Source organism: Nelusetta ayraudi, unplaced genomic scaffold (genome assembly GCF_046127955.1).
Source record: "Nelusetta ayraudi isolate G7.1 ecotype Tasmania unplaced genomic scaffold, CSIRO-AGI_Nayr_v1 ptg000019l, whole genome shotgun sequence".
NCBI classification, from domain to species: domain Eukaryota; kingdom Metazoa; phylum Chordata; class Actinopteri; order Tetraodontiformes; family Monacanthidae; genus Nelusetta; species Nelusetta ayraudi.
The window spans coordinates 2859594-2887270 of record NW_027466069.1 but is presented as its reverse complement, the minus strand read 5'-3'; the positions used below and the strand labels follow the sequence as shown (position 1 = coordinate 2887270).

General features: G+C 50.9%; 1 protein-coding gene across 4 annotated transcripts in view; it reads left to right on the top strand.

Annotated features, from left to right (window-relative positions):
• The window catches only part of l1cama (L1 cell adhesion molecule, paralog a), a 50716-nt gene that overhangs the window by 11258 nt on the left and 11781 nt on the right, over positions 1–27677 (top strand). For 2 of the 4 annotated variants that reach the window (XM_076026325.1, XM_076026326.1), the window contains exons 2-13: positions 15810–16166; positions 17722–17736; positions 19502–19604; positions 20511–20713; positions 22201–22323; positions 23430–23600; positions 24575–24689; positions 25083–25267; positions 25940–26071; positions 26167–26313; positions 26408–26519; positions 27494–27654. In XM_076026325.1, coding sequence (XP_075882440.1) covers positions 16037–16166; positions 17722–17736; positions 19502–19604; positions 20511–20713; positions 22201–22323; positions 23430–23600; positions 24575–24689; positions 25083–25267; positions 25940–26071; positions 26167–26313; positions 26408–26519; positions 27494–27654 — 1597 coding nt within the window. In that variant the 5' untranslated portion in view covers positions 15810–16036. The remainder of the gene's footprint in view (positions 1–15809; positions 16167–17721; positions 17737–19501; positions 19605–20510; positions 20714–22200; positions 22324–23429; positions 23601–24574; positions 24690–25082; positions 25268–25939; positions 26072–26166; positions 26314–26407; positions 26520–27493; positions 27655–27677) is intronic. The other 2 variants (XM_076026327.1, XM_076026328.1) reach the window with 1 other exon arrangement.

Below are 27677 nucleotides of genomic sequence, written 5' to 3'. Positions count from 1 at the left end.
CGTAGTCGTGGTGCTACAGATGGAAGGAGATATCTTTATTCTCGTTTTCTCTTTCACGATATCTCCATTGTCATTTATTGCCAATCCAGTTCATCCTTTTGCTCTTCCCGTCCTTTATTCCAAAGTGTGACGGACATGGCTTGGACCAGCCAGCCGCTAGTTTGTGTTGGGGGGGGGGTGGGTGGGTGCAAACACTCGGGCGCTAAATGTAAGTGACAGGCCTGTTTCCACACACGCCGACAGCGGGACTTTTGGGGCACCTCACAGCCTGCTTGCCGCCGCTTCCCTTCCTCCACAACCTCCGCAAGTGTCAGAAAATCTGGTTTCTCCTTTCGCTTGGCGTAACAGACAAAGTCTCCGAGGAGTCTGGGAGATGCTGTCGTACGGGACCCACGCAGTCTGTGAGACGTCAACATGTTTTGGCTGGAGAGGATTTAAAGGTGCCTCTACACTGAGTAGTCGCTGCGACGACGTTGTCTCATTTTCCCTCCCTTCGCTCGTTTCGCTTTTTGCTCCCTTCAGAAAGCGATGTGCTTAAAGGCGTCTCCCATGATCATGATTTCATCCCTTGTGATGTCACAAGGGGCACTGGTACCTGCCCCAAGGTTAGCCAGGTGGGTGTGTTCCTTCATCCCAAGATGCCTCACAGCCGCCTTGAGGATGGTGCAGCAAAGCAGCACAAGTTTTAGCGGAATACAAAACCGCTGTTTTTTTCTTCCACTGGAGGCTGTAAACAAAGGGCTAAACATGCTGTTTTTTGGGGATCTGCTGGGTGGGTCACCTCATTAATAACTGGGATGAACGATAAGAGACCGGAAAACGTGAAACACATTGAAGTTTGGTTGAAGAAGAATCCACTTTGTGCACCAAGTGTGCTCAGCAAACAAGGAACTCGGGGTGAAATTTCGCTTCCGCCGCCACTGCGTGTCCACTGTGAACGTCGTGGGACGATCAACAGTTGGTCTGTGATCGTCTGGTGCGGCCCACTGTGTGATGTGTGTATCCATGAAACACTCCTCAACTGGTTGTTCTGCCTCAGGGAAAGGTCACGGCAGTCCCTCCACCCCCCTCTCTGGAATAGGGCCCAAACCTTTTCTGTCATCTCTCATAAGCAAAACAAAACGGGAGGGATGGAGTCGAAAGCTGCGGCCACAGCTGGGGCTGCGGCAACCCACCCCAGGAGGAAGGAAGGAAGGAAGGAAGGGAGGAGGAGACGGTCGCACAGACGCGCCGCGGCTCCACAATACAAACAGAGACGAACCGCGGCAGCATTTGCATTTCCTTTTTTTCTTTTATTATTCTGAATTTCTTTTTTGCTTATTCACTCCGTCTGCCTTCTAGAATAAATCATGTAGCAGCAGATATACTTGTCATTTTCCTTTAGCTGTCTCACACACACACACACACACACACACACACACACACACACACACACACACACCGACTGATCCCAGAGCAGTCGGAGTAGAACAGGTTGTCTGTTTACGACCTTTCATTTCATTTTTTTTTCTTGGATTTTTTTTTTTTTTTTTTTTAGTGCTGTGCTGGAAATTGCCGTGAGTTCCGGAAAATGTCACGTCCTTGATCTGTTTGCACGGCTTCACAGCGGTGGGGGGGGAGGGAGGCCGGCGCCGCGTACAAATGTAGAGACGAGGGTCTGCAGCCGAGACGGGGCTGCGCGCCTCAGATAAGCTTTTTTTGACGGAGCGCCATGCCACAGCGCGGCGCCCTCCCCCACCCCCATCCGCACCCCCCCGACAACCCCCTCCCGCCGTGTCGCGTCGCCCCAAATAAGATCTGGGATCCGGACTCCTTTGGCAGCGATTGGATTCGGTTACAGAGCAGAAACGCTGCACTGATGATAATGATAGCAGATGTGATGGGAGTTAGTCAGCCACTTTGCGTCTCGGGGATTTCAGCGATGCTGTGCCAGCCGGAAAAATCCCCCCCGCCCGCTGTCCCCTCCTCCTAACCCCCCCATTCCTCAGACAGAAATCTCTGCCTTGCCTTTCTTGATGGCAGCCCTTGATAGAACGCTACCTTTAATTGCATTGTGCCTGATCTTGGCTGGGAGGTTGTATTGAAGATGCACTGCAGGGCAGAACTGTGGCAACTTGCCTGGAAAAGGTCCCTTCTTCAGAACAGTAGCTTTGTGTGCAAATCAATGGTGGAACATCTATATGTTTTGATTAATGTTGTTTGCATTAGTCAGGATAAATTTGGAGATGAGTTTTTCTTGTGCCCCAGTAGAGAGTTATTGGGCTCTTTCAGGGGATCTGTTCACTGCCATCTGGCAGGAACCAGATACTTTGACTTACGTCTGTAGTGGGACCTAAGGCCGAGTTTGCACCAAATCCGATACGGCGACAGAGGCTGTTATTTTGTAATTGACGTGACAGGACAAACCTGCGGTTGTCGGCTGTGCTGCATTATAGTCAGGTCAGGAAACATCCCAACACTGTCACGCGGCCTCACTGAGGGGAGAGGAGGGGTGGGAAGGATGACCGAATGTGCGTGGAAAGACATTCAGGGGAGGTTGTGAGCATAAACTGAGCCACTGCTACTTCCACTTTTTAATACGTCATGTTGCCTTTTAGAATTCATGTTTCTGTAAGAACAATGAAGACCATACTACGAAAGAGGATTAGGGCCATAAGAAGAGAAAAAGAACATTAGAGGAAATGTTTTCATTTCGAGTTTTAAGTTGAAATTTCGTGAATAAAGTCAAAATGCCATGGAAAAAGTCAACGTATAAAAGACGAAATTTCATGAATAAAGTCAACGTAAAAAAAAACAATTCTATCTTCCTTACGTAACCCTGGCTACAATTGAAAATCGGATCGGAAAAAGAAATTCGGGGCTATCAGAGAGGGAGGGGCAGGGTAAAGGAGTTCACGGAGGCGGGCGGGGGGAGGGCTGGAAGTTTTCACTGTGATATAAGGAGTGAGCCGCAGTTAGAAGCAAAACGAGCGCGGCGTCAACAAAAGACCGACTTTCGGCAAAGACAACAGCCAGGAAGGAGAAACTCTTTCAAGTCGTCTGCAGTCGTAATGGGAAGCGGCGAGAGCCGGAGACACACGGGAGATGAAGGCAGGGAGTGCGGAGCGTAGTGGAAGCGGGAGAGAGGGGGGGGGGAGGCTATAGGAGCCGGGGTGGGGGGAGGAGGACGAACATGCCTGTGGGGGAGGGGGGGGGGGGGGGGGGGGGAGTGAGGCTGAGCTGGAGTCAGGAGGTTGTCATGGTGACAGAGGGGAGAGGAGGCGAAGTGGGAGGGAGTGTGTGTGTGCGCCTCGCCCTGCAACACACACACACACACACACACACACACACACACACACACCTAACCAAACACTGACCTGCCACATCCTGAGCAAACACGCACACACACAGACAAGCACAGACAGTGCCACTGCCATGCAAACGCGTTGGTCTCTCTGCCCCATTTGAATGGCAGGCAAATCCCTTGAAACGGACGCAGCGTAAGACACGGAACAAAAAACCTACGTCAGCCGCTGCTGTGTGTGTGTGTGTGTGTGTGTGCGTGCGTGCGTGCCGGACGACATGAAGACGTGAGGTAAGACAGACGGACGACAGATCGGGTGGCCTCTTAATAACGGCAATAAGTCGCCTTTCAGGGACTGAGTGGACGCAAAACGACACGTTCAGGCCTCTTTCAGTGCCGTCCGCGCTCTCGTCTCCCTGCAAATTGAGTTCCCTCTGAAGTGAGGGACTGAAAAAATGTCACGCAGACTTGGTGGGCGAGAGGCTTCAGATTCGGAATCGATGGGTTTGTCGCCGCAGCGTTCTGAGATTGTGATATCAATGAGTCGTTGGCGGGGAGGGGAAAAAATGAGGAGCAAAATTGCTTTTCCAGTTTGAGCAACCAACTAATCAATACGTGAATTGTTTGGTTGCAGTATTTTCCCCAGGGTCTCTATGACCGGGGTGATTATGTTACATTTGGAAAGGATTTTTTTGGGGGGGAGTTCAAGCTGTTAAACAAGAGCCACAAAAATCCCTTTTTATTAACTCGCCCTCCTCCCTCCCTCCGCCGCTTCCCACCCCAGCCTCTCCTCTTTTGGAAAGCGAGCTCACAGCGCTGCCATTTCCTACCGCCCGCCACTCAACAGGCTCCGACGACCTGCGCGGGAGAGCCACTCCTCCTTATTCCCGGCGGACGGGCGCCTTTGATTAGATGAGGAGCACTTAAGCAGAAGTGCTGCTTTTGCAACTTTTAACAGAGTTAACTGGTCTGCCAAGGATCCATTGTCTGAACCACTTCGTCATGCCGCCCCACTGCAGGCAGGCAGGCAGGCAGGCAGGCAGGCAGGCGGCTTGACGAGTCTTCGGGCCGATCCCTTTCAGACGTTGCTTGGTTTCTATCCTTCCGATTTGAGCCGCGTTCTCCTCGTTCATCTTGCTCTTCCTCATTTCCTTCTCTTCTTCTTCTTTATTCCGTCGTAGCTTTAATCGATGAAAGAAGGAGCGCTCCTCACTCCCGTCCGCAGATCCGTGCACATCCAATATTCACGGCATGTTTTATTCATGCTTTCGACTCGGATAATTTCACGTGTGACTCTGGCGTGTCTTCACGAGCCCAGCGCCAGGCCGGAGGAGGAGCAGCAGAGAGGGAGACGGAGGAGAGCGGCCACTTTGGCTCCCACAGCCGTTGAGCCGCCGCGAAGCTCCATGCAAATGTGTCGGCACAGCACTCTGCGTGACCTTGGCCTGCCGGAGGCTCATTTCCCTAAACATGTGAGAAAAGGCCGGATTACATCCGAGCAGTGGCAGCAGCAGCAGCAGCAGTAGCAGCAGCAGCAGCAGCAGCAGCAACAATGCCTTCAGATATTTGCAGGAGTTCTGCAGCGAAGGGCTGAAAACACAATGCAACGTGAAAATGTAAATACAGAAGCACACAATTTGACACTTGACTTCTGAATTCCTTTGTTCTGTGATGCCTGTGCCACAGTCTCAAACCTGTTGTGACGGCCGGGGGGGAGGTCGGGGTCACAGGTTAAGGACACGCCCCTCCCCCTCCCCCCTCGCGTTGTCGCGTGCCGACGCTCCCCGCGGAGGCGGCCCGACGTGTCCTTGCATGTCACCAGCAGCGATGTCCTCCTCGGCTGCGCGGACCACTTATCACCCGGCCCGAGGGACCCCCCCCCCCACCACCCTTCTCCTCCCTCCATCTTCTGAGCGAGTGACCGCGGACCCCCACTCACCCTCCCCTCCACCGTTCCTCCATCCCCACATTTTAGGGGCCAAGTCGAACATTTGCACCTGCGCGCCGCGTCCGAAGCCGCCCGATCGCACGTGAGTGCAAACATGTGTTTGTGCTCAGATAACCGGAAAGGTCCCGCCCACCGTCTGACCTCCGTTTTTCATCCCGGACTCCAGCGGAGCGGCGTCTGATTGTTGGAGCTGGAGCGCCCACACGTCTGGAGGAGTGACAGCAAGGCTGTGGGTGACAACACCCACAGCATTCTTTCTTTCATGGAAGAGGTAGCTGTGCCCTTTGTGATGTCACCAAGGGCCCATAATGAAGTAAATATGGTAGTTCGTATTACTGCTAGCTAGAAAACATTCGCGCTAGTCGGTCTGTTTTGCAAAATATGGGCCATTACGAGCGGCTTGGTCAGTCTGTCCTTACTGCTGTTTACACAACATATACTGTGTGCGTAAATATGTATATGTATCATGTGTTTGGGAAGAAAAAATTGCTCTACAGCTTGGTGCCCTGGCACGGCTAATCAAGCATCTGCTTCGGCGACAGATTCCCCTCCGGTGTCGTTTCAACTCTGTCGCTGTTGTAGCTGCTTCATCACTTCCAACTGCGCTCAGCTGCTGGTGTCTGGCGGACCGTCCGCGTCAGCCTCTTTGTATCGGCCTGTCTGGCTGCACTTTGATCCCCAAAGCCCACCCGCATCTCCCCGCTTCCCTGCGCTCACATTAAATCATTGCCTCGCGCATCTTATCTGCTTCTAATTTGCCTTTTCTTTAATGGATGAGCGGCCGCACGCAAACGTCTCTTAAGTAAATAATCTCTCCGCCGCCGAGCTCCGCCTGCAATAAGCAAACCCCTCTCGCAAAGAGCCGAGCAGAGACGAAGGGAAGGGGAAAGAAAGTGGCAGCCAAGGTCGAGAACCAGAATAAGAAACAAACAGGAGCCGGGGCTGTTTGGCTCCGGAGGAGGAGCGGGAGAGGGGAGCGGCTGACAGCCGGAGATAAAGAGGAGACGGCAGACAGAAAGTAGGTTGGTAAAGAAAGAAAAAAAACAGAGGGGACGCAAGAAGGAGAGGGAGAAAGAAGAGGAAGGAAGGATCTCCCCTAATAGCTCCTCTGCCTAATTTCATAATGTCATGATTGGCCCCCCCATTCGCTCCAGCTGACGCCATTAGCGGCCACTAACACCAAAGCGGAGGCTCGTGATTAGCCGCCAGCGCTCGTTGCTGCGGCGAACACTAGGTGCATAACAATGCGGCAGAGAAGGTGTGGGTTGGGCACGATTGGTGGTGGCGGAGGTGGAGGGGGTTGGAGGGGGAAGGGGGGAGGGGGGCTTTTGCAGGAATCACATCCTATGTCTTGTGCGCGACACGTCGGGGCGTGTCCGTTAATCACATGCGCCTGGAGCTGCAGGCGCAGCGATCTGACTGATGCTGCCGCTAATGAAGCGAGCGACGCCCACCAGCAGTGCAGGGGAGGGCGTGTGCATGCAACGGGTGTGTGTGTGTGTGTGTGTGAGTGTGTGCTTACCTCCTGAATATATTTGTTTCTTGGAATGTTTTTTTCTCGAATATGTAAATTTGACAAGGCTTACTAAGTGCTATGAAGCAATTCCTTAACATAAAATAATATCGAAATAAAATTTAAGAAGGCAAAATTATTAAAACAAAAAAGGAAACAAGTGACTTATTCAAAACGGAGTAAGAAGAAGCTTGCTAATTTGTTAGCTCTCACCTGTTTCTCCAAATATAGATAGGATATCTATACATATATACATACATATGTATATATGTATATATATATATATGTATATATATATATATATATATATATGTATATATATATATATATATATATATATATATATATATATATATATATATATATATATATATATATATACATATACATATGTATGTATATATATATATACACACCCTCATTCATTCATACATACATACATATATACATTTTCATTCTCTTTAGCTTTTGCTTTCTTTTTGTTTGTTGTTTGTTGTGTTTATTGCGACGCCTCCTGACAGGAGAGCCATAAGCAAATTACCTTATCAGCTCGGAGGCTTTGAGAGAGCAGCGGCCAAACAGCGGCTGGCAGCACTGAGGGAGGAAGACGGGAGGAAGCCGGCTGCAGCTCTCAATCTGCAGGTCCGGCTTCCATTAGCCGACAAGAGAGATTAGCTGACCTGCTGACACGCGGCCGATCTTTACTGATACGCACGGCGCAAGAAGGCGCGCGCGCACGCACACACACATGCGCGGGGGAATCTTGCGGGGAACGCCCACCTCTCTTGATGATCGCTGCAGAGCTTTCGCCGGTCAGAGAGCCGCCAAACAAACTCTCCCCTCTCCTTTTGTAGTAGTGCATTTATTCCCTTCCTTTCTTCTCTTCCTGTTCCAATCAATATATTTATTTTATTTCTTTGATCTCCCGCCTCTCGGCCCTCAGTTTTCTCCTCCGCTGTCCGTCCATCCGCTCACCTCTCCTCCTCCTCCTCCTCCTGCCCGCACGGATGTCTTAATGAGTCCACTCCCTTCCCCTTTGAATTATTCACCGCTTCTTTTATTCCACCGTTCCCATTGTGTCTTTAGGGGGTGAAAAAAAAACATCAATAAATAAATCACGCCAAGGGTACCTGCTTTTTTTCTTTCTTTTCTTCTCTGTCTCTCTCTTTCTCTCCCTCGGCTGTCAGAGGGGAAGATCTGTGTGTTTACTGGAAAGCGCAACGGAGGAGATTTGTGGGTGACTTTGAGAAATGTTGCTCTTTTCTTTTTTGTTCTTTCTCTCCAAACCGGACGAGTATCGATGCTCGGCTCTGAATCTTTCATTGACTCCTCGAACGCCCATTGCCAAGTGCGCACACGCACGCAGTGAGAGAGAGAGAGAGAGAGAGACAGAGGGAGAGAGACAGAGGGAGAGAGACAGAGGGAGAGAGAGAGACAGAGCGATGGAGAGATGGCGCTCGTGCGTGTGCGCACGTAAGTGATACCGCAAACCAGTTAGCGTCCGTGCGTGCGCATAACTGAATTTGTATGAACGCGGAGGGCCGGGCCTGATGCGATGTGATGTGGAGATCACGTTGCCGTGGCAACCTGCAGCGAGAGCTGGTGGGCGTTTTGCCCTTGTGGCTCCCTTGACAACCTTTATGTATTTTTTCTGTTCTTTTTTTTTCCTTTTCTTCCCTTGGCTTTGTGCCACTACAATGGTGACCCTTGACCTTTGACCGAACGTACGGCAGGCGTCGGGGGGGTGGGACTGGGCTGCGTGAAATCAGATGTTTGAGGGAAAAAGCGTGTCGCTGCTTCACGTCGCTGCACCGCCAACCGTGTGAGTAGGTAATGGCGGAGCTTATGCTAATAGTTTATTGATAAATGGGCTGTCAATGTGCGCCGATTCCAGATAAGCTACAGCTCTGCTGCTTTCCCCCCCCCCTTCTTTCCTTTCTCCTCCGCCGGTGAATTTCCTTCGTTTTTTAACCGTCAGTCTTGGGTGGGGGTGGGGGGGGGGGGGGTGCAGCTCCTCGGACGGCGGACGATGGAAACTCCCACCGCGCTTTACCGAAGTCGCCAAATATATTGAATTAACGCTCCTCAGAGCCCAGCATGTAGGAGCTGAAGTGCAACCTCAGGCAGTTTATTGAACCGATGGAGGGAGACGGCGCTGGGTGCGGAAAGAAGAGGCTTGTCGGGGAGGAGGCGGGGCCAGGAAATGTTCCGTGAAAAGTGATCGGAACGTAATTGAAGTAAAGCTTTTAGCAGTGGAGGGTGGGGTGGGAGGTGGGGGGTGGTGGGCGTTTAAAAAAACAAAACAGTGACGGGGAAATTGGGGCGGGTGGCTCTCAGACAGCCGCCGCTGTCAGGCTCCGCCCCCTACGGTGAGGAACCAGTCGGAGAGAAAGCTGCGTTTCCATGACAGTTTTTTTGCAAAATAAAATTTCGACAAACTACAACTGCGACTTGCAGCCGTTTCCATTGAATGGTGTGTGAGTAAAATCTCGTAAAATCTCGTCTCGCGGGACGTAATTCGAGACGAGGAGAATTTCGTTTGCGATCGTTTGTTTACGTTTGTTTGCTGTCAAGAATGGTTGTTTCTATTTTTCTCTTTGGTTACTTGTGAAAAACAATATCCACCTCCGTCCAAACATAACGCGCTATTTTTACTTGAAGGGAACTGGTCACGTGACCCCCGTGCGTCACGTCCGGTAACCCGGTGAGAGCCGAAAAACCCTTTAACCATATTTGAGAGGTTTTTCCGAGGATTAGGCGTTTCCATTGACAGCTTTTTATTGCGATATTTAGGTTTCGCGCAATCCTAGGGGTAATGGAAATGCAGCTACTGAGAGTTTGTAATTTCACAGCGACGAAAGGCGACGCCTGGGTCTCTGTTATTTCACGTGATTTGTGGGCATTTTTCCTCTGCGGCGACAAAAGTGGCCCCGAGACTTGTCTCACTGCAACAGGCTCATGCATTAAGTATGACCCTGCCAGAGAGAGGAAGAGTGAAGAGCGGAGGGAGGGAGGGAGGGAGGGAAGGAGGGACGGGGGTGCATTGTGGAGGGGGGGCTTTGGGGTCGTCAGACAGGTAGCGGGACGGACAGTCTGGGGCCGGAGTGGGCGGGTGAGCGGCTGAGGGGCCGTGAATGAATTATGAATTTGGGCGAATTTGGGGCAAACCGACGGGAAGGGGATTTCTATGAATAATTCACTGTGGTGGGGGGTGGGGACCCCCCACCACCAGCACCAGCAGCAGCAGCAGCAGCATCACCTTGTTTCTTACACACACACACCCCGCCCCCTCCCCCCTCTTGCCCCCCTGCCGGTCCCTAAGCCACTGACCCTTATAATCTCTTACAAGCTGCGGAGAGCTTGTAAGAGTAACGCCGAGCCGTGCGCTCGTCTGGACGAGCACTCTCCTTCTGTTTACGTCTGACAAATCCCATTTTCTCTCTCTCTCTCTCTCTCTCTCTCTCCCTCCCTCTCTTTCCCTCTCTCTCCCTCTCTCCCTCCCGCTCTCTCTCTCCCTCCCTCTCTCTCTCTCTCTCTCTTTCCCTCTCTGTTCTCTCTCTTTTGCCGCCTTTTTCCATCTCGTCGTCTCGGTCCTGTCGTTGCAACAGACAGACACCCCCCCAAACCCTCCCGCCCTCCCTCCCACACACACACACACACACACACACACACACACCCTGCCCCATCTCCCCTCCCTTCAACCCCTGAGGCGTAGAGTAAAGGGGGTAAAAGCGTGGCGGGGGGTGCGTATTCATTTATTTTGCTCCCCCTTCCTCCCCCCTCGTCCTCCTCGTCCTCCTCGTCGTCCTCCCACCCCCCGCCCCACAGTCTCCCCCTCCTCTCCCTACACATCTTCACAGCTGGAGGTGGTTAATATTTAAAAGTCGAGCCGTGACAGGACGCGGGACCTGCACTCGCGGCCCGTGAGCGGCCTGTGTGTGAGGGAGAGACAGACAGGAGGAGGTCTCTCCATTGACACTGACATCAGCAGCGAGACTGGCGCCGCGGCTAGCTAGCTATAGCTCTGGCACGAGCAGCGTTGGCGAATATCTATTACTAAGTAATCCACTTCTGAAATTAAACAGTTTTTTTAGTAATGGAGTAATGCAACGGGATTACTGTGGCAAAACTGGTAATTACATCATAATTAGTTTATCAATGTAAAAAAAGTAATGGTTCAGTCACTTTTCTGAAATATTTCGCTAGGAAAAAATATCTTGATGTGCGACGACGCACCAATGGCAAGAAAAAACAGCGATGGCGTTTGTAGCTGGAAATACAAACATTATTTTGAGTTCATCTCGTCTAAATCGAACAACATTGTGGTTCGTTGTACGTTATGTGCAGGAAACAAGAGGCTCTCAACTGTTACTTTATATATTTTTTTAACTAACGTAATTTGTAATTAATTACTTATGAAACAAAGTAGTTAAAGAAGTAATTAGATTACTTTTTTAAAGGAGTAATCAGTAGTTGGACTACTTTTATGGAGTAATCCCAACAACACTGTGCATGAGTGTGTGTGAGGGCACAAAGCGAAACCAATGAAAGTCCCCAGTGTGCCTGTGGGGGGTTGGCGCGACTGGAGGGGGGGTGTGAAGGTGCGTGAAGCTCACGACATGATTTCACTCTGGAGGTTTCATGTGTTGTGCGTGCGTGTGTGTGTCGTGTGCGTTAACACACCCTGCACCCCCACTCCCCCACCCATCATCCTCCACAGATACTGCAGCCTATTTATCGCTGCAAAATGTCTTTGGCAACGCTCAACGTGTCGCTAATGAACGCATCCCGCAAAAGCAGGAAAGGGTTGCAAATTTTCCCCCTAATGGGTGACGAGGGGCGGGACTCGTCGCGCTGCACAATGGCTTGTAGCAATTAGATCCTCCTAACGATTGTAACAGCAGCCGCATAATACAAAATGTTTGGCCTATTTGTGTTTTTTTCAGTTTTTTTTTTTTTTTTTCCTGCAAGCGCAGCGCCTCAAAGCCAGAATACATTAATAATTGAAGTTGTTACAAAATTGACTTGGCCGATTCGGCGTGTTTGATACGCGGCCCGCTGGCAGCTAATTTCCTTTAGCCATTTTTTTTCTCTCTTTTCTTTTTTTCCAAATGGAAAAGAAACGGCTCCTCCCCAGATTTTCAACACCCTGCAATCTCCATCCGGCTGATTGGCTTCTAATGGCATCGGTTGACACCCCGGCACTGATAATAGTTTTTAAAAGCACTCAGAAAGATGGTGATGGGGCATTTTCTGCCCGGCTGCGAATAGCCTCTCCCGGAGCGACCTCTGACCCCGTCCATTTAGGCAGGTAACAGGACGGGGATTGGGTCTCTGACAGCTGCACGGCGGCAGGGTGATGAAGTCGGGCGTCTCCTCTCTTGTGGGTTTCTTTGAGTGTTTTTGGATTTGGGCTTTGTTTTATAGAGACGGCAGTCATTTTAAAACATTTCTCCACATTGGCATCTGACATGAGGCGCTTTTTGATCCAATAAACGTCTCCTCCACTCGCCCGTGCGTGTGTGGTGGTCTGAGTCCTTCTTGGGGTAACGGGCGGGGACTCCTAATTGTCTCTGCGTGATTTCAAAACCGTCCTCGTTCTAATCTGAGTAGCTCCTTTGACTGCTTTGTGGTGTTAGCGTGTTGCTAGCTGCTAGCGTGTGAACGTTGCAACCGCTCCAGCTGCTTCGTATTCGTCCGCCGTTCATTTTAATTTTGCATTCGACCTAATGGAAACACACCCACAGGGTCTTTCGCCCTTGCAATGATAATGCACCACAAGACTCTTGGAAGAAGCTTGTGTGTGTGTGAGTGTGTGTGTGTGTGTGTGTGTGTGTGTGTGTGTGTGTGTGTGTGTGTGTGTGTGTGTGTGTGTGTGTGTGTGTCTTAGTCTGTCAAGCCTCATGTCTGCCACAGCCCTACCAGCCCGTGTGTTGTGGCTGGGTTTGCCTCATTAAATGGCATTCTTCCATGCCACCACCTCTCTCTCTCTCCCTGCATGTGTGTGTGTGTGTCTGTCTGTCTGTCTGCCCTTTCCCCCTACACTACCTAATTCATACACGCCTCCCAACCCATTATGGTGTTCTACTTAACTGCTCCTGCTCAGCATGACTGGAATTTTATTCTGACTGGAACCTGCTGAACCGTGCCTGTTTTGTTTTTTTTAAATATTGGTCTGATTTATATTTTATTTTTTTTGTGTGCGCCTTAAATGTCCGTCTATGTGTGTGCAGCTTCAGGCTGGATTGTGTTTGAGTGCGTGCCAGCTCCCTTGTTGGACTGCGATTGGCAGAGTGACAAGGCGCCACGCGGCTAATCGGCGTCCAGCTTTGCTCCCTTTGGTTTCCACCGCTCACCTGGTACCTTTGCAGACCCCACTGATAGGCACACGCACACCTTAGATCGTGTTAACATCAGCGCTAATACCCTCACAACCAAGCCCCGCCCCCCCAACCCTCCACACACTTCATCCATCCACCTCAAATGGCGTTTTGGAGAGGCCCAATCCCTGTAATTGGCCTCCTGTCTCCAGAGAACAACAACCACCCGTAATGAACGGAGGACGGAGCGCTAAGGGGAACATGGGGGGGGGATGAAAGCTGCAGGAAATATAGGAACAAGCAGGCGAATTATGCTCGCTGATTGGAAATGCTTGCACATGAGGTCGCTTTGCCAGGGGAGGGGCGGGATTAGCGTCTCAGCTGTCAGCCTTTGTCATCTGTCCTCTTCCATTTCCTTTGAATCACTCCACTTCTGCCACCAGCTCCAGTTTTTCTCTCCTCTCTTTGCCTCTCTTCTTCTTCGACATCTCTTCATATTTTGGTTGGCATGGCCAGTATCTGTGTTCCCTTTTGAATTTGTCTCATGCGACCCTCACTTGGGGAAAAGAAAATCATTTGGAAAGAGGACGCAAAAGTTGCATGACCCCTCCATCCATCACGTCAGATTTCCGCCTGCTAGTTTAGCCTGGTAGCCCCAGTTTGAGGCTTCCGCTCAATGCTGCTCTGTCTTTTTCTTCTTTAACCACTGAAACGCCACAAAGTGTTGACCAAACTGCCGCCGCTCCAACGTCTAAGCGTCTTTAGCAGCAACTAGGCTAACGGCTACTTCCTGTGTCTCCTCCTTCATCTTCTTCTGGAGGCTTTTAAGGACTGAGAGCTGTGGTTGCCTGCTTGCTTTTACCACAATTAGAAGGAAGGTGATTGGTCGTGGGAGCCTAAGATAGACTGAAAGCGTTTTCTGCCGGAGCTTGTCAAGGTCGCTGCGGTAATGTTGTCAAAAAGTATACGGAATTTTTTATTTGATTATTTGGGTATGTCGTCCATCACAGTCGAGCTGACCAATCAGATTTGCTGATCAGCCATTAGTGAATTCTCTTGTGGGAGGGGCAATATTAATTGCACACCACTGCAATTTGACTTGCTGTTTTGGACTGCATTTTTTTTTTTTTTTACTTAACTAAACTCCATGTTCCATGCTAATATAAAATATATATGTACATATAAAATATATATGTACATATATATTTTATCAGCAGCAATTGTTTAAATTATGTTTTAACCTCCATCTTTGGCAGGAAGCTTAGCAGGTTATGGAAAAAAAAACCCTCTGAGATTTGACGAGTAAGTACAGCAAGATTGTCAAGTCGCAATGTGAGCCATCCAGCTGTTGAGCCAGGCTCCGCCCCTTTTCCCACTCCTCTCTCGGCCTCATCTCTCCTCCTTAATTCTGCCTCCTAAAGCCTGAAACTAATCCAGCTCTTCTCCGTCTCCCGCTTGCTGGCGCCGCCGCCACCGCCGCCATTCTCCAAACAAGGCGTGCAAGTTTGTGCAACGGCTCATTTAATCCTAATGCTGTTAGTTCAAACTGCTTAATTAGGCGGTTTAGCTTCTGTTTGATCTCTAATGTAATCTAATTTGGCCCCATTGACGCAGACAAATCCCAACGTACTCATTTCTGTGACTGAGACGTCGTTCAAGTCGTCCCTCCTGGAACGAGGAGTGAACAAAATATCCTGCCGATAATTAACCGACTGGCCGCTGCACATTGACTGATGATCAATCCACTTCACACCCTCCGACTCTTCTCCATCATCAGCCTCATCCTCTCCCCTCGGACCTTCCCCTCTCCTCCCCAAGGTCACCCATCACTCTGGTGTTGCCTTGCCAACAGTACCGCCCCGCTTGCCAAAAAAAAAAAAAGATTCTCTGTTGTTAGCGCTGCCAAAAAACGCAACCTTCTCCTCATCGGCGTCACCATCCGCTTCTTCGTCTCACGCACACCGTGCGTCTTAATGGGGCCGTGCAGCAACACTCCTTTGTATGCGACACAGAGCGGTGTAAGCAGTCGGGGGTGGTGTGTGTGTGTGTGTCGGGGGGGGGGGGGGGGGGGTGACAGCCTGCACGTCACGGCCAGGAAAAAGGCAGAAACGGCTCCAAGTGTGCAGATGGAGAACGGAAAGACTCCTAGCAGGGGACCTTCGCCCGGCTCGCCAGGAGCGATAGCGTCTTTATCGCGTGCTTATCGCCGCGACGTCTATCCAAAAAAAAAAAAAGCAGAAAAAAAATTGTGCTGCAGGATGTGCTATTCGAACCCGAGCCCGGGCCCCTCTAACGGTTAAGCTAATTACTGACTAGCTTGCTCGTGCGCACGTTCTCGGCGCGGGCGCGTGCGTGTGTGCTGTGCGTCTCCTTGCCTGCGGTCCATCTGGGCAGCCGGGAGGGAGGCTGCAGCTCCTAGTCCTGGTATTCTGTCCATCTGTCCTGCTGACTGGCCCGTCCATATGGGCCAGTGCTGGTGCAGTCAACCAAATGGAGATTCTTTCATTGCAGCGATGCAGCGACTGCCGTCCTCGCTGCTGCTGCTGGGTTGTTTTTTTTTCTTTTTAATAGGAGGGTTTTTCTGAAACGTGATTGGCATTTTAACGCGCAGGTTCGAGGCTGCGGGTCGCAGGTCCGACCACATGGCTCCGGCTCCGTCCTCCCCCGTTCTGACACATGGCCCCTCTCCTCTGCCCCTCCCTCTTTAACCTCCTTCCCCTACCCTCTCCCTCTTTTATCTTCCAGAGTGGAGACCAGCGGGAGGGCGTGGACCTGACCTCGAGGCGGGAGCAGGAAAATTTAAAAAAAAAGAAAAAAAAAGGAGAGGAGAAGAAAATAGGGGGACGCCAAGAAAGGGGGCCAAAGACTCTGCAACTCCGTGTGTGTGCGCGCGTGCGTGAGGTCGCCCTTGCAAGCGTGTGCGCCCGTGCATGTGTGCGTGAGCAGGTGGGACTTTGATGGGACGCTGAGCAATGCCTCACACGCAGCAACAGCAGGCCGGCAGCAGGGGGCGGCGGTCCTCGTGCCTTCTACCCCTCCTCCTACTCGTCGGCGCCCTCTCCAGCCGGCCCAGCCATGCAGCCATACACATCCCCTCCAACTGTGAGTACACACACACACACACACACACTAACGCCGTGCCTGGTAGGGACGGCCGGTGGCGGAGCGCTAGCGCCAGGGGGGTTCAAAGACGTGTTTGTTGTGCTAATGGCGGCGGAGATTATCAAAGGCTGCTGTTAAACGTCTTTCATAGCCGTTAATTAGTGCAAACAGGACGTTTGTTTGCCCAACAGCCGCCGTATTCAGGGCCGCTCGCCTAAAATAGGACGCAGTCTGAGGTTTCCCTGGTCGGGTCTCATCTGTGCCCGTGGTGTGTATAATTACTTTGTAACTGATCCTCTCATACAGCAGCGATTAGACCCGCTATTGATCGTTCTTCCTCGGCGCAAATCTCGCTCTGATTGGCCGAAGTAATTAAATCAACAGCTGAGTCATACAACAAAAATCTAGCGTGTTTGTTTCTTTTCCTCTCCTCCTCCTCCTCCTCCTCCTCCTCCACCTCATCCACCTCGACACGATATGTGTGAATTAGAAACACGGCTGGTCTCTGCAGGGAAATTGATCTTCATCTCTTCGTGCCCACCGGAGGAGGAGGAGGAGGAGGAGGAGAGAGCGAAAATATTGTTTTCACGGCGGCCTCCTTTTGTCCAAGACTCCTCAGCGTGAATCACAGTCCTCCTTCACCGCCCCCGCGCCTCGCAGCGGTGCGTGTGTACAAACAATGCGGCGCACGCGCACACGCACGCTCACCTCGCACGCACGCACGCACGCACGCACGCACGCCACTGGCGAGTCGTCGATGAGAGGCAGTAAATCAGCCAGTCAAACTCCCCCGAGGGCGGAGGTGACGTGGGGGCGAGAGGAGGCCGGGGGGAGGAGCGGAGAGGAGGAAAAGCTGATGATGAGGAGGAAGGCGGGGCGGGTCAGAAAGGGGAAAAGGTCAAGGTGTCGCCTGCCTTTCAATCAGGTGGCCGTGGCCACATCGATGAGAGTCATCGAGCACTTATGGGGATCAATAGAGGAGGCGAGTTAGGACGCATGTCAGGGGAACCCGGGGTTAAAGGCTGCATCTCATTTCTGCTACAGTCTGTCTATTTATCTATATATCTGTCTATCTATCTATCTATCTATCTGTCTATCTATCTATCTGTCTGTCTGTCTATCTATCTATCTATCTGTCTATCTATCTGTCTGTCTGTCTATCTGTCTATCTGTCTATCTATCTATCTATCTGTCTATCTGTCTATCTGTCTATCTATCTATCATTCTGTCTGTCTATCTGTCTGTCTGTCTGTCTGTCTGTCTGTCTGTCTATCTGTCTGTCAATCTATCTGTCTGTCTATATATCTATCTGTCTGTCTGTCTGTCTATCTGTCTGTCTGTCTGTCCGTCCGGTCTTTTCTACCTCCCGACGACCTACATTCCTAATTACCTACTTTCTCTCCACCTCCATCCCTCCCTCCCTCCCTTCCTTCCTTCCTTCCTTCCTCTCCTCACCACCAAATGAATTCCTCTCTGGGATTTTGCCCTCTCCTGTTTACTCACACGTTTGTCGTTTTTCCTGCTGCTCCCCGTGCCTCCTCTGCGGACTCGGCAGACCACATAAGTGATCGTAAGTGCTTTTGACTTTCTCCGTGTCTGTCCTTCTTAATGCAGGCGCTGGCAAAAAAAAAAGAAAAGGAAAAAAAAAGCGTATTGTAAACACTCCATCTCTCTCTGTCTCTGTGCCAAAGAAGTTATTTTCCACCGAGGGTTGACAGCGGCGGGCGCTGAAAGCCCTGCTGCGCCGCGCTGAGCTGCACTTTAATGAATCCAAGTCCCACTGTGCACGTTTGTGTTGTGCCCGTGTTTATGCAGTAACATCTTTCTGTTTGTTGTCTTGTGAACTTGGCCTGTTTTCGTGGGCCCCCCGTCTCCTTCTCCTTCGTCTTCTCCTTCCTCTTCTTGGTCTCCTTCTTCTTCTTCTTCTTCTTCTTCTTCTTCCGTGTGTATTTAGCCTCACTGGCCCCTGACAGGAGGGGCCCTGGCAGGTGGAGGGAAGGGAGGATGAGGAACGAGGAGCTGCTGTCTGTCAGGCCTGTCAGTTCAAAGAACATGTGAAATAAAGATGAGTTAAAGCGCTAAAAGCCAGCCCTCCTCCTCCTCCTCCTCCTCCTCTTCCTCCTTCCTCCCCCCTTCTGCCAATAATGGAGCAGCGCCCACAGCGGCTTCAATTTGATCAGCTGAGGAAATGGGCTTATCTCTTCCACCGGTGGGAATACTTTCATCAAATTCCCTCACTCCTCTTCTCTCTCTCTCTCTCTCTCTGTCTGTCTGTCTGTCTCCCTCTTTCTGCATCTGTGACTTCAACCCCCCTTTGTTTGTTTTACTGCTCTCTTTCTGCCTCCCGCTGCAGTTTTTTTCCTCCTCCCGTGTTTCGAGCCTTCATCACACCCCTCCCTCCCCGTCCTCCTCATTGCCTTCTTTTAATCTACCGCAGTCCAGCCAGCGTCCTCCCTTCACCTATCCCCCCCCCCCAACCTGGCGGTGGTTCAATCCCCGGCACCGGAGCTTCGTCAAATCAAGGATTCCTCCCAGCAGAGACTCAAGCTTTGACCTTCGTCCTGCTGGAGCTTTTAGCTCCTCTGCGGGGCGGGAGGGGCGAATCCAAATTCGTGTGGCCGCATCATATTACAAAAAAAAAAAAAAAGCAGACCGTAAAAGAACACAGCTTGGGGCTGTAAATGAACAAGAGTAAATCAAAAACAGCGGTTCAATACCAGTCACACCCCAGTCCCAGCCTGTGGCTTTTTATGAGGCTTTGCTTTATGGCGTTTACAGGCGGCGGCAGCGGCTGAGGAGGAGGCGAAACCTCTCCCGACTCCTTCCCTCGTGCCGCGCCCGCCTCACCGGGAAACGCCGCGGCCGCACGTCTCTCCTGGACGCAAACCTTCCCTTTTAAATTGCACCGTATCAATCTCCTCCAATCTCGGCCCATTTTCCCCGCCCGCCGCATCACTCTTGCCATTTACCTCGGCACTCATTTCATCTCTTTTTCCTTCTCCTGGGAGCCTTTTTTTTTTAAGAGATATCGACTGAATATACTCAGTGGATGCTGTTCAACTGCAAATAAAATGAAAGGCACCGGCGGCTTTTCCCTGGTGCACTCAGCTTAGCCAAAAGAGGAAAAAATGTATGTGTTTGGAAGAGTCACGTACTGTGTATTGTGTGTACATTGTGATTGATTAGCGCACCTGCACCCGGAAGGAAACCAGGTCAGGCAAAAGACGGCCGCCTTTTCTTGCGTGGGCGTGCGTGTGTTCGTGCACGTGACCCTCCTGCTGTTTTTTTTTTTCTTCCTAATGACATGACTTCATTTTGTTTTCTGCCCCGCGCAGTCAAGAGGCCTCCGGTCATCACCACGCAGCCGGAGTCTGTCACCATCTTCAGTGTTGAAGACCTCGTCATGAGCTGCGAAGCCTCTGGCAATCCCTCTCCCATGTGAGTCACCACGCACGCACGCACGCACACACACACACACACACACACACAGAGAGAGAGAGAGAGAGAGAGAGAGAGAGAGAGAGAGAGAGAGAGAGAGAGAGAGAGAGAGAGAGCAATACAGCCACCGTGACCTTCCCTCTCCTTGTTCAGCCGACATCTACATATTAGCCCTACAAGAAAACACAGCTTCTCTCAGTCAGAGTTCTCGTCTCAGCCGAGGGATTAATGTCATCACACCCTCGAGCAATCTTTTCATGGCGTCTCAGCTGCTCCGCCGTCTAAGAATACTCAAATTCCCATGGATAAGACGAATATTGCAATTACGCAGCGCTGCCAAATGAGATTCGGCGCAGCATCTGGCTTCCCCGTCTTGAAGGTCCCATGCTGTTGCAGCTTTTTTTTCCACATCATTATTTCTTTCTCATCCCCGGACTCCACTGGAGAGCCTTTACAACGTGGTGCTCTGCAGACCTCCAGGACCTCCTGTTTAGCCCTCTGTTTACTGCCTCCAGTAAAAATAAATAAATAAATAAACAGTTGAAAACTCATGCATAAATTAATCTTCCATGTGTTTGGAAGGGGACACAAACAAGGCGGAGCCAACACCTTGTTGGAAGTGTTGCTCGTTGCAGTTTTGGTGGAGATCTTAGTGCCCTTTATGACATCACAAAGGGTCAGTTTCCCCCAAAATGTCTGTTTTATCACACACAAGCAAAGGATGGATGGACTTTGTTTCATGGGACAGATGACAGACACTCACTAGAAGCAGCTACAAGACCTCCGAGTCATTCATTTGCAATTTCAGTACCGAGGACAAGGGTTATCAAAATCTTTTCTCACTGTCACATTATATGTATATATATATTATATATGTACATATATAAATATATTTCCCCCCTCCAGTTTCCGATGGACAAAGGACGGAGAGGTCTTTGACCCGAGCAGCGACCCCGAGCTGAAGATGTCTGAACGGCCCGGCTCATCTGCATTCTACACGCTCAGTAACTCCGTGGACAGCCTGAAGCAGTACCAGGGCACCTACATCTGCATGGCCTCCAACGAGCTGGGGACGGCCGTCTCTAACGAGGCCAAGCTCAAGATCGATGGTGCGTACTACGCTTCCCGAGAACTGGCTCCTTCAATTTTAAAGGTCAAACTTGGAAAGAAAAATTCCGTCACGCTCGGCCGGCGTGCGATTGTTTTTGACTTGTAATCAATCGGATTCCGGCGTTTAAAGCGGCGGCGAGGCAAACATCCTCTGATGTCGTTTTTTTTTTGTTGTCGTTTTTTTTTTTTGCTGCGCAAGATCACAGGAGCGACGTCTCTTTTGCAGATATTTGCATTCGCGCTCCTGTGAAATGCCTCCCAGGTCCAGATTAGAGGGAGAGCTGCGTTGTCGCGGCTTTTTATCGTGCGCTGACAGAGTGCCGTGCAAAGCCGCGAGCCCGTTCCCGCTCCGCAGACGGCTCATTTGTTCGCACGCCTGCCACCAGCGCTCCCGGCCACGCCACCTAGGACATAATTACACGCAATAACACACACTTGCACACACACGCACGCACAGGCCCCCTGGCCGATAAGCAAAAAGAGCACCTCGGCTCTGCGAATCCCTCCACCTGTGTGACTGGCGTTCTCCTGGACGACCTCCTTCCTTCAGTTTCCCTGACAACCGTTTCCCCAGAAACGCTCTTGAGTCGATGTCATGTGAAGCACTCACTGCTCTCACACACTGCGTGCGTGTGTGTGTGTGTGTGTGTGTGTGTGTGTGTGTGTGTGTGTGTGTGTGTGTGTCAGAAAGTGTAATGTGGCCAGAGGTACGAGACAAAAGACAACCTGGCGCCTTTTCTGGACACGCTCGTCACATGGGGGGGGGGGTTTATAAATAATACGTCGCCGCGCCGTGTTTAAAGGGACAGTTCATTCAAAATTGAAATTCCGCCCCGTTGAGCACTGACTTGCCACGTTGACGAAATGCACCGCTGACATTCCGTATTCCGCCAGCGCCGCCGCCACCACCGCCACCACCACCACCACCCTTCTGGAGTTTCATTTGAACGGGGAGAATTCGCTCGATGGGTTGCGACCAAGCACAGCGGTCGATAAACACAACGTTCCTCCAAACAAAACTCCAGAAGGATCTGCACTTCTGTTTGTTCTGCAACGGTGATGTTAACGCTCAGGGTTTTTTTTTTTTTTTGTTGCCAAATCATCCATTACAGCCTTCTGGCCAGGAGCGTATTTAGTCAAATTGGACTACAGAGTCACTTGGATGCAAGCTGGTTTTTCTTTCTTGCTTGTCTGTCTTTTGAAATTGAAGCCCACGGCTGGCACCGGCTCCCACGAGGTGGAATTCTCTACCTCCGTTTAACTCCAGGATGGTTTTCTGGATTAGAAAATGCCACCAGCCGTCAAACGGTGACATTTAGGGCTTTTTCGGCCGTAGTATAGAAACGGCCGGTGAGGCGGACAGCCTCTGGAAATCTCTGCGGTGCAGTAAGTGAAGTCGCTGGACCGGTGACATTTTTCAGCGTGCGTGCACTTACAGGTGTGTGCCCTCCCCTCCCCCCTCTCTCCCTTGTTTCCCTTCCTCCAGCTCTCCCCACGCAGCAAAAAGAGAAAAAGGTCAACTTGAAGGCGGAGGAGGGACACAGCATGATCCTGAACTGCAACCCCCCGCAGAGCTTCATGCAGCCCATCATCCACTGGATGGACTCGGGTGAGTGCATCAACCCTCCATCTCTGCCTCCATTACACACTTCCTGCCGCCCCACCTCACAATGTCTGCCTCATTATCAGTGATGGGCGCCACAAGTAGCGACGCCACTAGCGTAAACTACACTTTTCAGTGGCGTCACGGTAGCGCCGCTCCCTTTGAACCAAATAGTTTTTTTTTCCTGTAGTGTAGCTATTCTTAGAGTCCATTAGTGACGTTCAAACGCTACACGTTAATGTCCATGAGAAAGAGAGACGGCAAGTTCAATTTGTGGCAGTGGCACCGAGCTGCGGTATCCGGGTGGCACTCCCAGATGCCGCAGCTGGGTGCCACTAGTGCCGCAACTGCCGGAGGGGCCGCAGCTCGATGTCGCTAACAGTGACGGCACGAGTAATGATAATTAGTACATGGTACGGCAAGTAAATGTTAAAAAAAAAAGGAAGACGCAAAGACCCAGACAGAGCTTGTTTGAATTGCTCCTGTTTGTTTTATAACAAATGATCAAACAAAGTATTTTTGCCTGCCTATTTGTTTGGTGGAAAGTCGTTCTTGATCATGAAGTTGGTACAAAAAAAGTAGTATCGATGTAGCTAGCTACTTTTGCTATGTAGCTTGTGGTGTAGCTTGCTACATTTCTCTGGGGATAGCTTCTGCTGTAACTAAGCTATATTTAATCGAGAGTAACTTACTACATTTTCCAAGTAGCTTGCCCATCACTGCTCATTATACACGTCTACTGCATCGCAGGGAGGAAGTTGATTCCTTTAGAAGGATCCATCTGCTGTGCTTGTGCACTCCTGTGAGATTACAACCCACCTCTACATTGTTTCTCTTCTCAGCCTCCCCGGCTCTGTTCGTGGTCCGATTCTTTGCAGTCAATTTCCTCACAACTGATTTTATCACCCCCCGCCACCTCCCCACCGCCGCCGCCGCCGATGCCTCTCATCCTGTTGTTTCTCTCTGACTTTGTCTGATTATCATCTCGTTCTCACTTTGGTTAAGCTCCTCTTTCTCAATTTCCTCTTTGTCTTTCAATTTGCCTCGACACTTTCTCCTCCCCTTCCTCCTCCTCCTCCTCCTCCTCCTCCTCCACCTCCTCCTCCCTGCAGGGCTACGCCACATTGAGCTCAGCGAGCGGGTGGTCGTGGGCAAGGATGGCAACCTGTACTTTGCCCATTTGACACGTCAGGACAGCAGGAAAGACTACACATGTAACGTCCAGTACCTGGCAACGCGAACCATTCTTGCAAAGGAGCCCATCACTCTCACTGTCAACCCCTGTGAGTTTTCCTTGGCTGAGGTTTCTTTTCTTTTTTTCTTTTTTTTTAAGCTGTGAGTGATCGACTTTTAGGCCAGTATGATGAATGGAGCAACTGCAACCCTGGTGGCAAATTCAATTTTTACAAAATGACTGTCTTCTTTTTAGAGACACTTGAGAAAACAGCTGCCAAAAGCTGCTTTCCTGCTGAAAACAGTGTAAATAAATTATGACGACAGATTGAAGGAAGCGCCTCGGCACAGCGGCAATTACAGAAAGCTAACTGAGACGATAATGCAGCACCCAGTACGTCAGAGGTTAATACAATAACTTAAAAAAAACGAGTCATTGGATCATAATTGAGAATCCAAATCAAATGTAAGTATCAAATTATAACGCCACTCGCTGTGAAGCTGAGTTGATCATACTCACAGCACAGTCGCCGGTCAACTTTCATCCGTCTTGCTAACCTGGCTTTGGCTGGACTTCATTTTCAGGTGCAGGTCCTTTTTATGTTATTGTAGTAATTATTCATTAGAAATAAATACTCCATTAATCATAGCCAGGCCGGCCCGTCAGCAGTGTTTGCAGAGAACCGCTAAAGTCTGTAGTCAAAACCAAAGTCATCCCCATCAAGGCCGTTGTGCTGACTGAGGCGTTCCGCGGCCGGAGGCAGCAGGGCGGCTCCTCACCTCCTCAGTGCGGCGGTAATGAGATGAGGCCCCTGCTGAGATGTGGCTGCCGGCATCTGTGGCCCCAACTAGAGGTCAGAAAGTGAAGCGCATGTTAACATGAGACCTCTCTGTGCGCCGTTTGGGAAATGCAAAAAAAAAAAAAAAACAGGTTGGGAGGTAAGGTGGGGGAAAGTCACCTGACCTCGTGCAGGTGTCAGAACTTCCACCGCCGTGTCAGCAGAAAAGCTTTCTTTGCATATGTGGGAATCTTTCTCTGCAACTCCTCCTTGTTTATCATTTTTTTCCTTTTTCTTTTTCCCAGCCAACTCGGTCGTGCGGAACAAGAGGCCCCAGATGATGAGGCCGGCCGGGAGCCACAGCATTTACCACGCCCTCCGGGGCCAGACCATCGAGCTGGAGTGCATCGTCCAAGGCCTGTGAGTGTCCGTGTGCGCCACTGTCTTCCTCCACCCCTCCCCCCTCCCACCAATCAATCAGAAAAACCGGAACGACGTCCTTAAATCAATCCGGCCTTCCTCTCATCCATCTCGCTCCCCCATCCCCCCCTCCCATCCCCCCCCCCCCCCGCCTCCTCTCACTCTCCTTCACTCCATTATCCATCTCCGGCTGCCTCCTGATGTCCCCTGACATCTCTGTTGCTCACTGCCTTCTCATATTTATGCATTTTTCCCCCCCCCTCTACACATACGCACATCTTCTCTGTCCCCGCCCGCGTTTCCCTTTCAATTGCTCCCGCGTCGTTGCCACCTTGGTTTCCTGCTTTTTTTTTCTACTCTACCACCTGACGTGCTCGGCCCACCTCTCTGCAGTCCGACCCCTGAGGTGTCGTGGCTGCGGAAGGACGGCGAGATGTCCGAGTCTCGCACCACCAAGGAATTGTTCGGCCGCCTCCTGCGCTTCTCCAACGTCTCCGAGAACGACGGAGGCGAGTACCAGTGTATAGCCAAGAACCCCCAGGGGAAGGCCTCGCACACCTACATGCTGACTGTAGAAGGTAGGCCACACACACACACGCACACACACACACACACACACACACACACACACACACACACACACACACACACACACACACACACACAGAATTCACCTTATCGCACTCTTTCCCCATTAAATGTCAACGTCAGCCCCTCATCCCTTTCCTCGCTCCCCTTTCACAAAGTGTGCGATAAAACATCCGCTCCTGCAAATCAACCCTTTGTGATGTCACAAAGTGCACTCATCCCGTTCCCAGATTAGGGATAATAAGAACCTGACCTGTCTTTGTTTTGCCGTCTGAAAATGTCAAATGTCCAGCCAGGCTTCAGTTACAACAGGAAGCTAAAACGCTGCCTTTGGTTTTTAACAGAAGGTTAAATTGTCAGCTTTTGGGTGGCAGAAAAAAGGGTTTTATTTAAACTAAAAACAATAACCAACTAAGGGTGTCCAATACGGTCAAAAAAAAATAACAAAACCAAATCAGGAGACTTAAACAGAAGACAAAGACAAAGCGGGTACGAAAGAAAGTCGATACAAGGAACTAAGATCACATGGAACAACAGACCTGAAAATGACAAAACACTTTGGCAAGAACAAGAACGGCATGGCATGACGACAATGATCCAACACAGACAAAGAATGACAACTATTATTTGCCGTGACGCCGTGCGTTCTTCCTGCCTTGCAGCGGCGCCCTACTGGACCGCGTCCCCGGTCAGCCAGCTGTACGCCCCGGGAGAGACGGTCAAACTCGACTGCCAGGCGGATGGCACGCCCTCCCCCGCAGTCAGCTGGTCCAAAAACGGGATCCCCCTCTCCGGTGGGTGCACAGGCGCGGCAGCCAGGATCACTCCCCCCCTCAGTGGTTACTACCACTGTGTCCGTGTTGAAGCGCTTTGCCTTCTCTTTCGACAGAGCTGGACAAGGACTCCAGGCGGACTCTGACAGCCAGCGGCTCCCTGATCCTAAAGGACGTCAACTTCGGCGACACGGCCATCTACCAGTGCAAGGCCTCCAACACTCATGGCACCATCCTCACCAACACCAACGTCTATGTCATTGGTGCGTGTTGTTTTCTGTTCTCCTGGGGCTGCTCTTTGGTAGCGTCTATTTCTGTGTGGCTGACTGACTTCTCTTTGCGTGTTTTTGTTTTCAGAGCTGCCCGCCCAGATCCTCAGCGAGGACGGCAGCGTGTACACTTTCGTGGAAGGCCAGAAGGCCTCGCTGGAGTGCGAGACCTTCGGCTCTCCCAAGCCCAAAGTCATGTGGTGAGGCGCCGACACCGCTTCTCCCCTCCCCCGTCACCCGCCTCCAAGCGTTTGGACCAGCGTCGCGTTTTTTTTCGTCGCGTTGTGCGTTCCAGCGTGGCGTCCGTGCAGTGCGAGCGATCGCGCCAGCGACGCCTCACACGTCTGTGTGGGGGCGGCTCTTTGCAAGCATAAATTAGCAGCCAAATGTTTCTACATCTGGGCTGTGATTGTGAATGTAGTCAGCGTCGCCGCCAGCAGCCCTCGTTGCAGGTGGCACGTGAATTCAGCTCAACTTCAAATAAAGGGTTTATTTCTGCAGGAACAGTTGTTGTGCAAACTGCTTCTGCGGTGTGGGCGGGCGGGCGGGTGGACGGATGGGTGGGTGGGGAGGGGTGTGGGTTTGTGTGTTTGGGAGGAGTGGGTGGGTTTTCATCATCATCTTGTTGCGTTTCCCCGAAAACTAAACCTGGATGATGAAACGCTGCACAGCACAAACAAAAGCCAAAGCAAGCAAAGGGACCCTCGTTTTCTCAAAGGTGGCGGTGGGAACAAAACTCCCCACAGCCACCCACTGATTCTGTCAAAATGATAGACAAACAAAGAAAAACAAAAAAAAACAGACCTGAAGCAAAAGTGAAGTAGAAAAAAAATATCTATCTCTTTCAACACACATTCGACTCAGATTTTCAATTAAACCAGAATACACAGAAAGCCAACTGACGGTGTTGACTCTCTGGAGACACTCCAACCTCCTAATATAGCCTCCCAGCCAGGCTGATTGCGGTCAGCTGAGAACGTCACAGGTGCAGCCATCAGCTCCTGATGAGCGGGGAAACCTGTGACCTAGATTCTGGATCTCTGTCCATAACAATCTGTTGCATTTCTGTTGTTCAGGTTTTTATTTTTTTTTGTCCAGCACTTTACGTTGCATTTTCTTTGTCTGAAAAGTGCTTTATAAATAAAGGTCCATTTACATTTTTTTTCGTTTGCAGGGAGGGCAGCGGCATGTTGTCGCTCCTGGAGGATCCCAGGGTGAACCCGCTCACCAACGGGACCCTGGAGATCTCCAACGTCACGCACGACGACAGCGGCGTCTACACCTGCTCCGTGCCCAACACCAACCTGTCAGCCACCGCCGTGCTGGAGGTCCTCAGTGAGTCGGCGCTTGTGACCCTC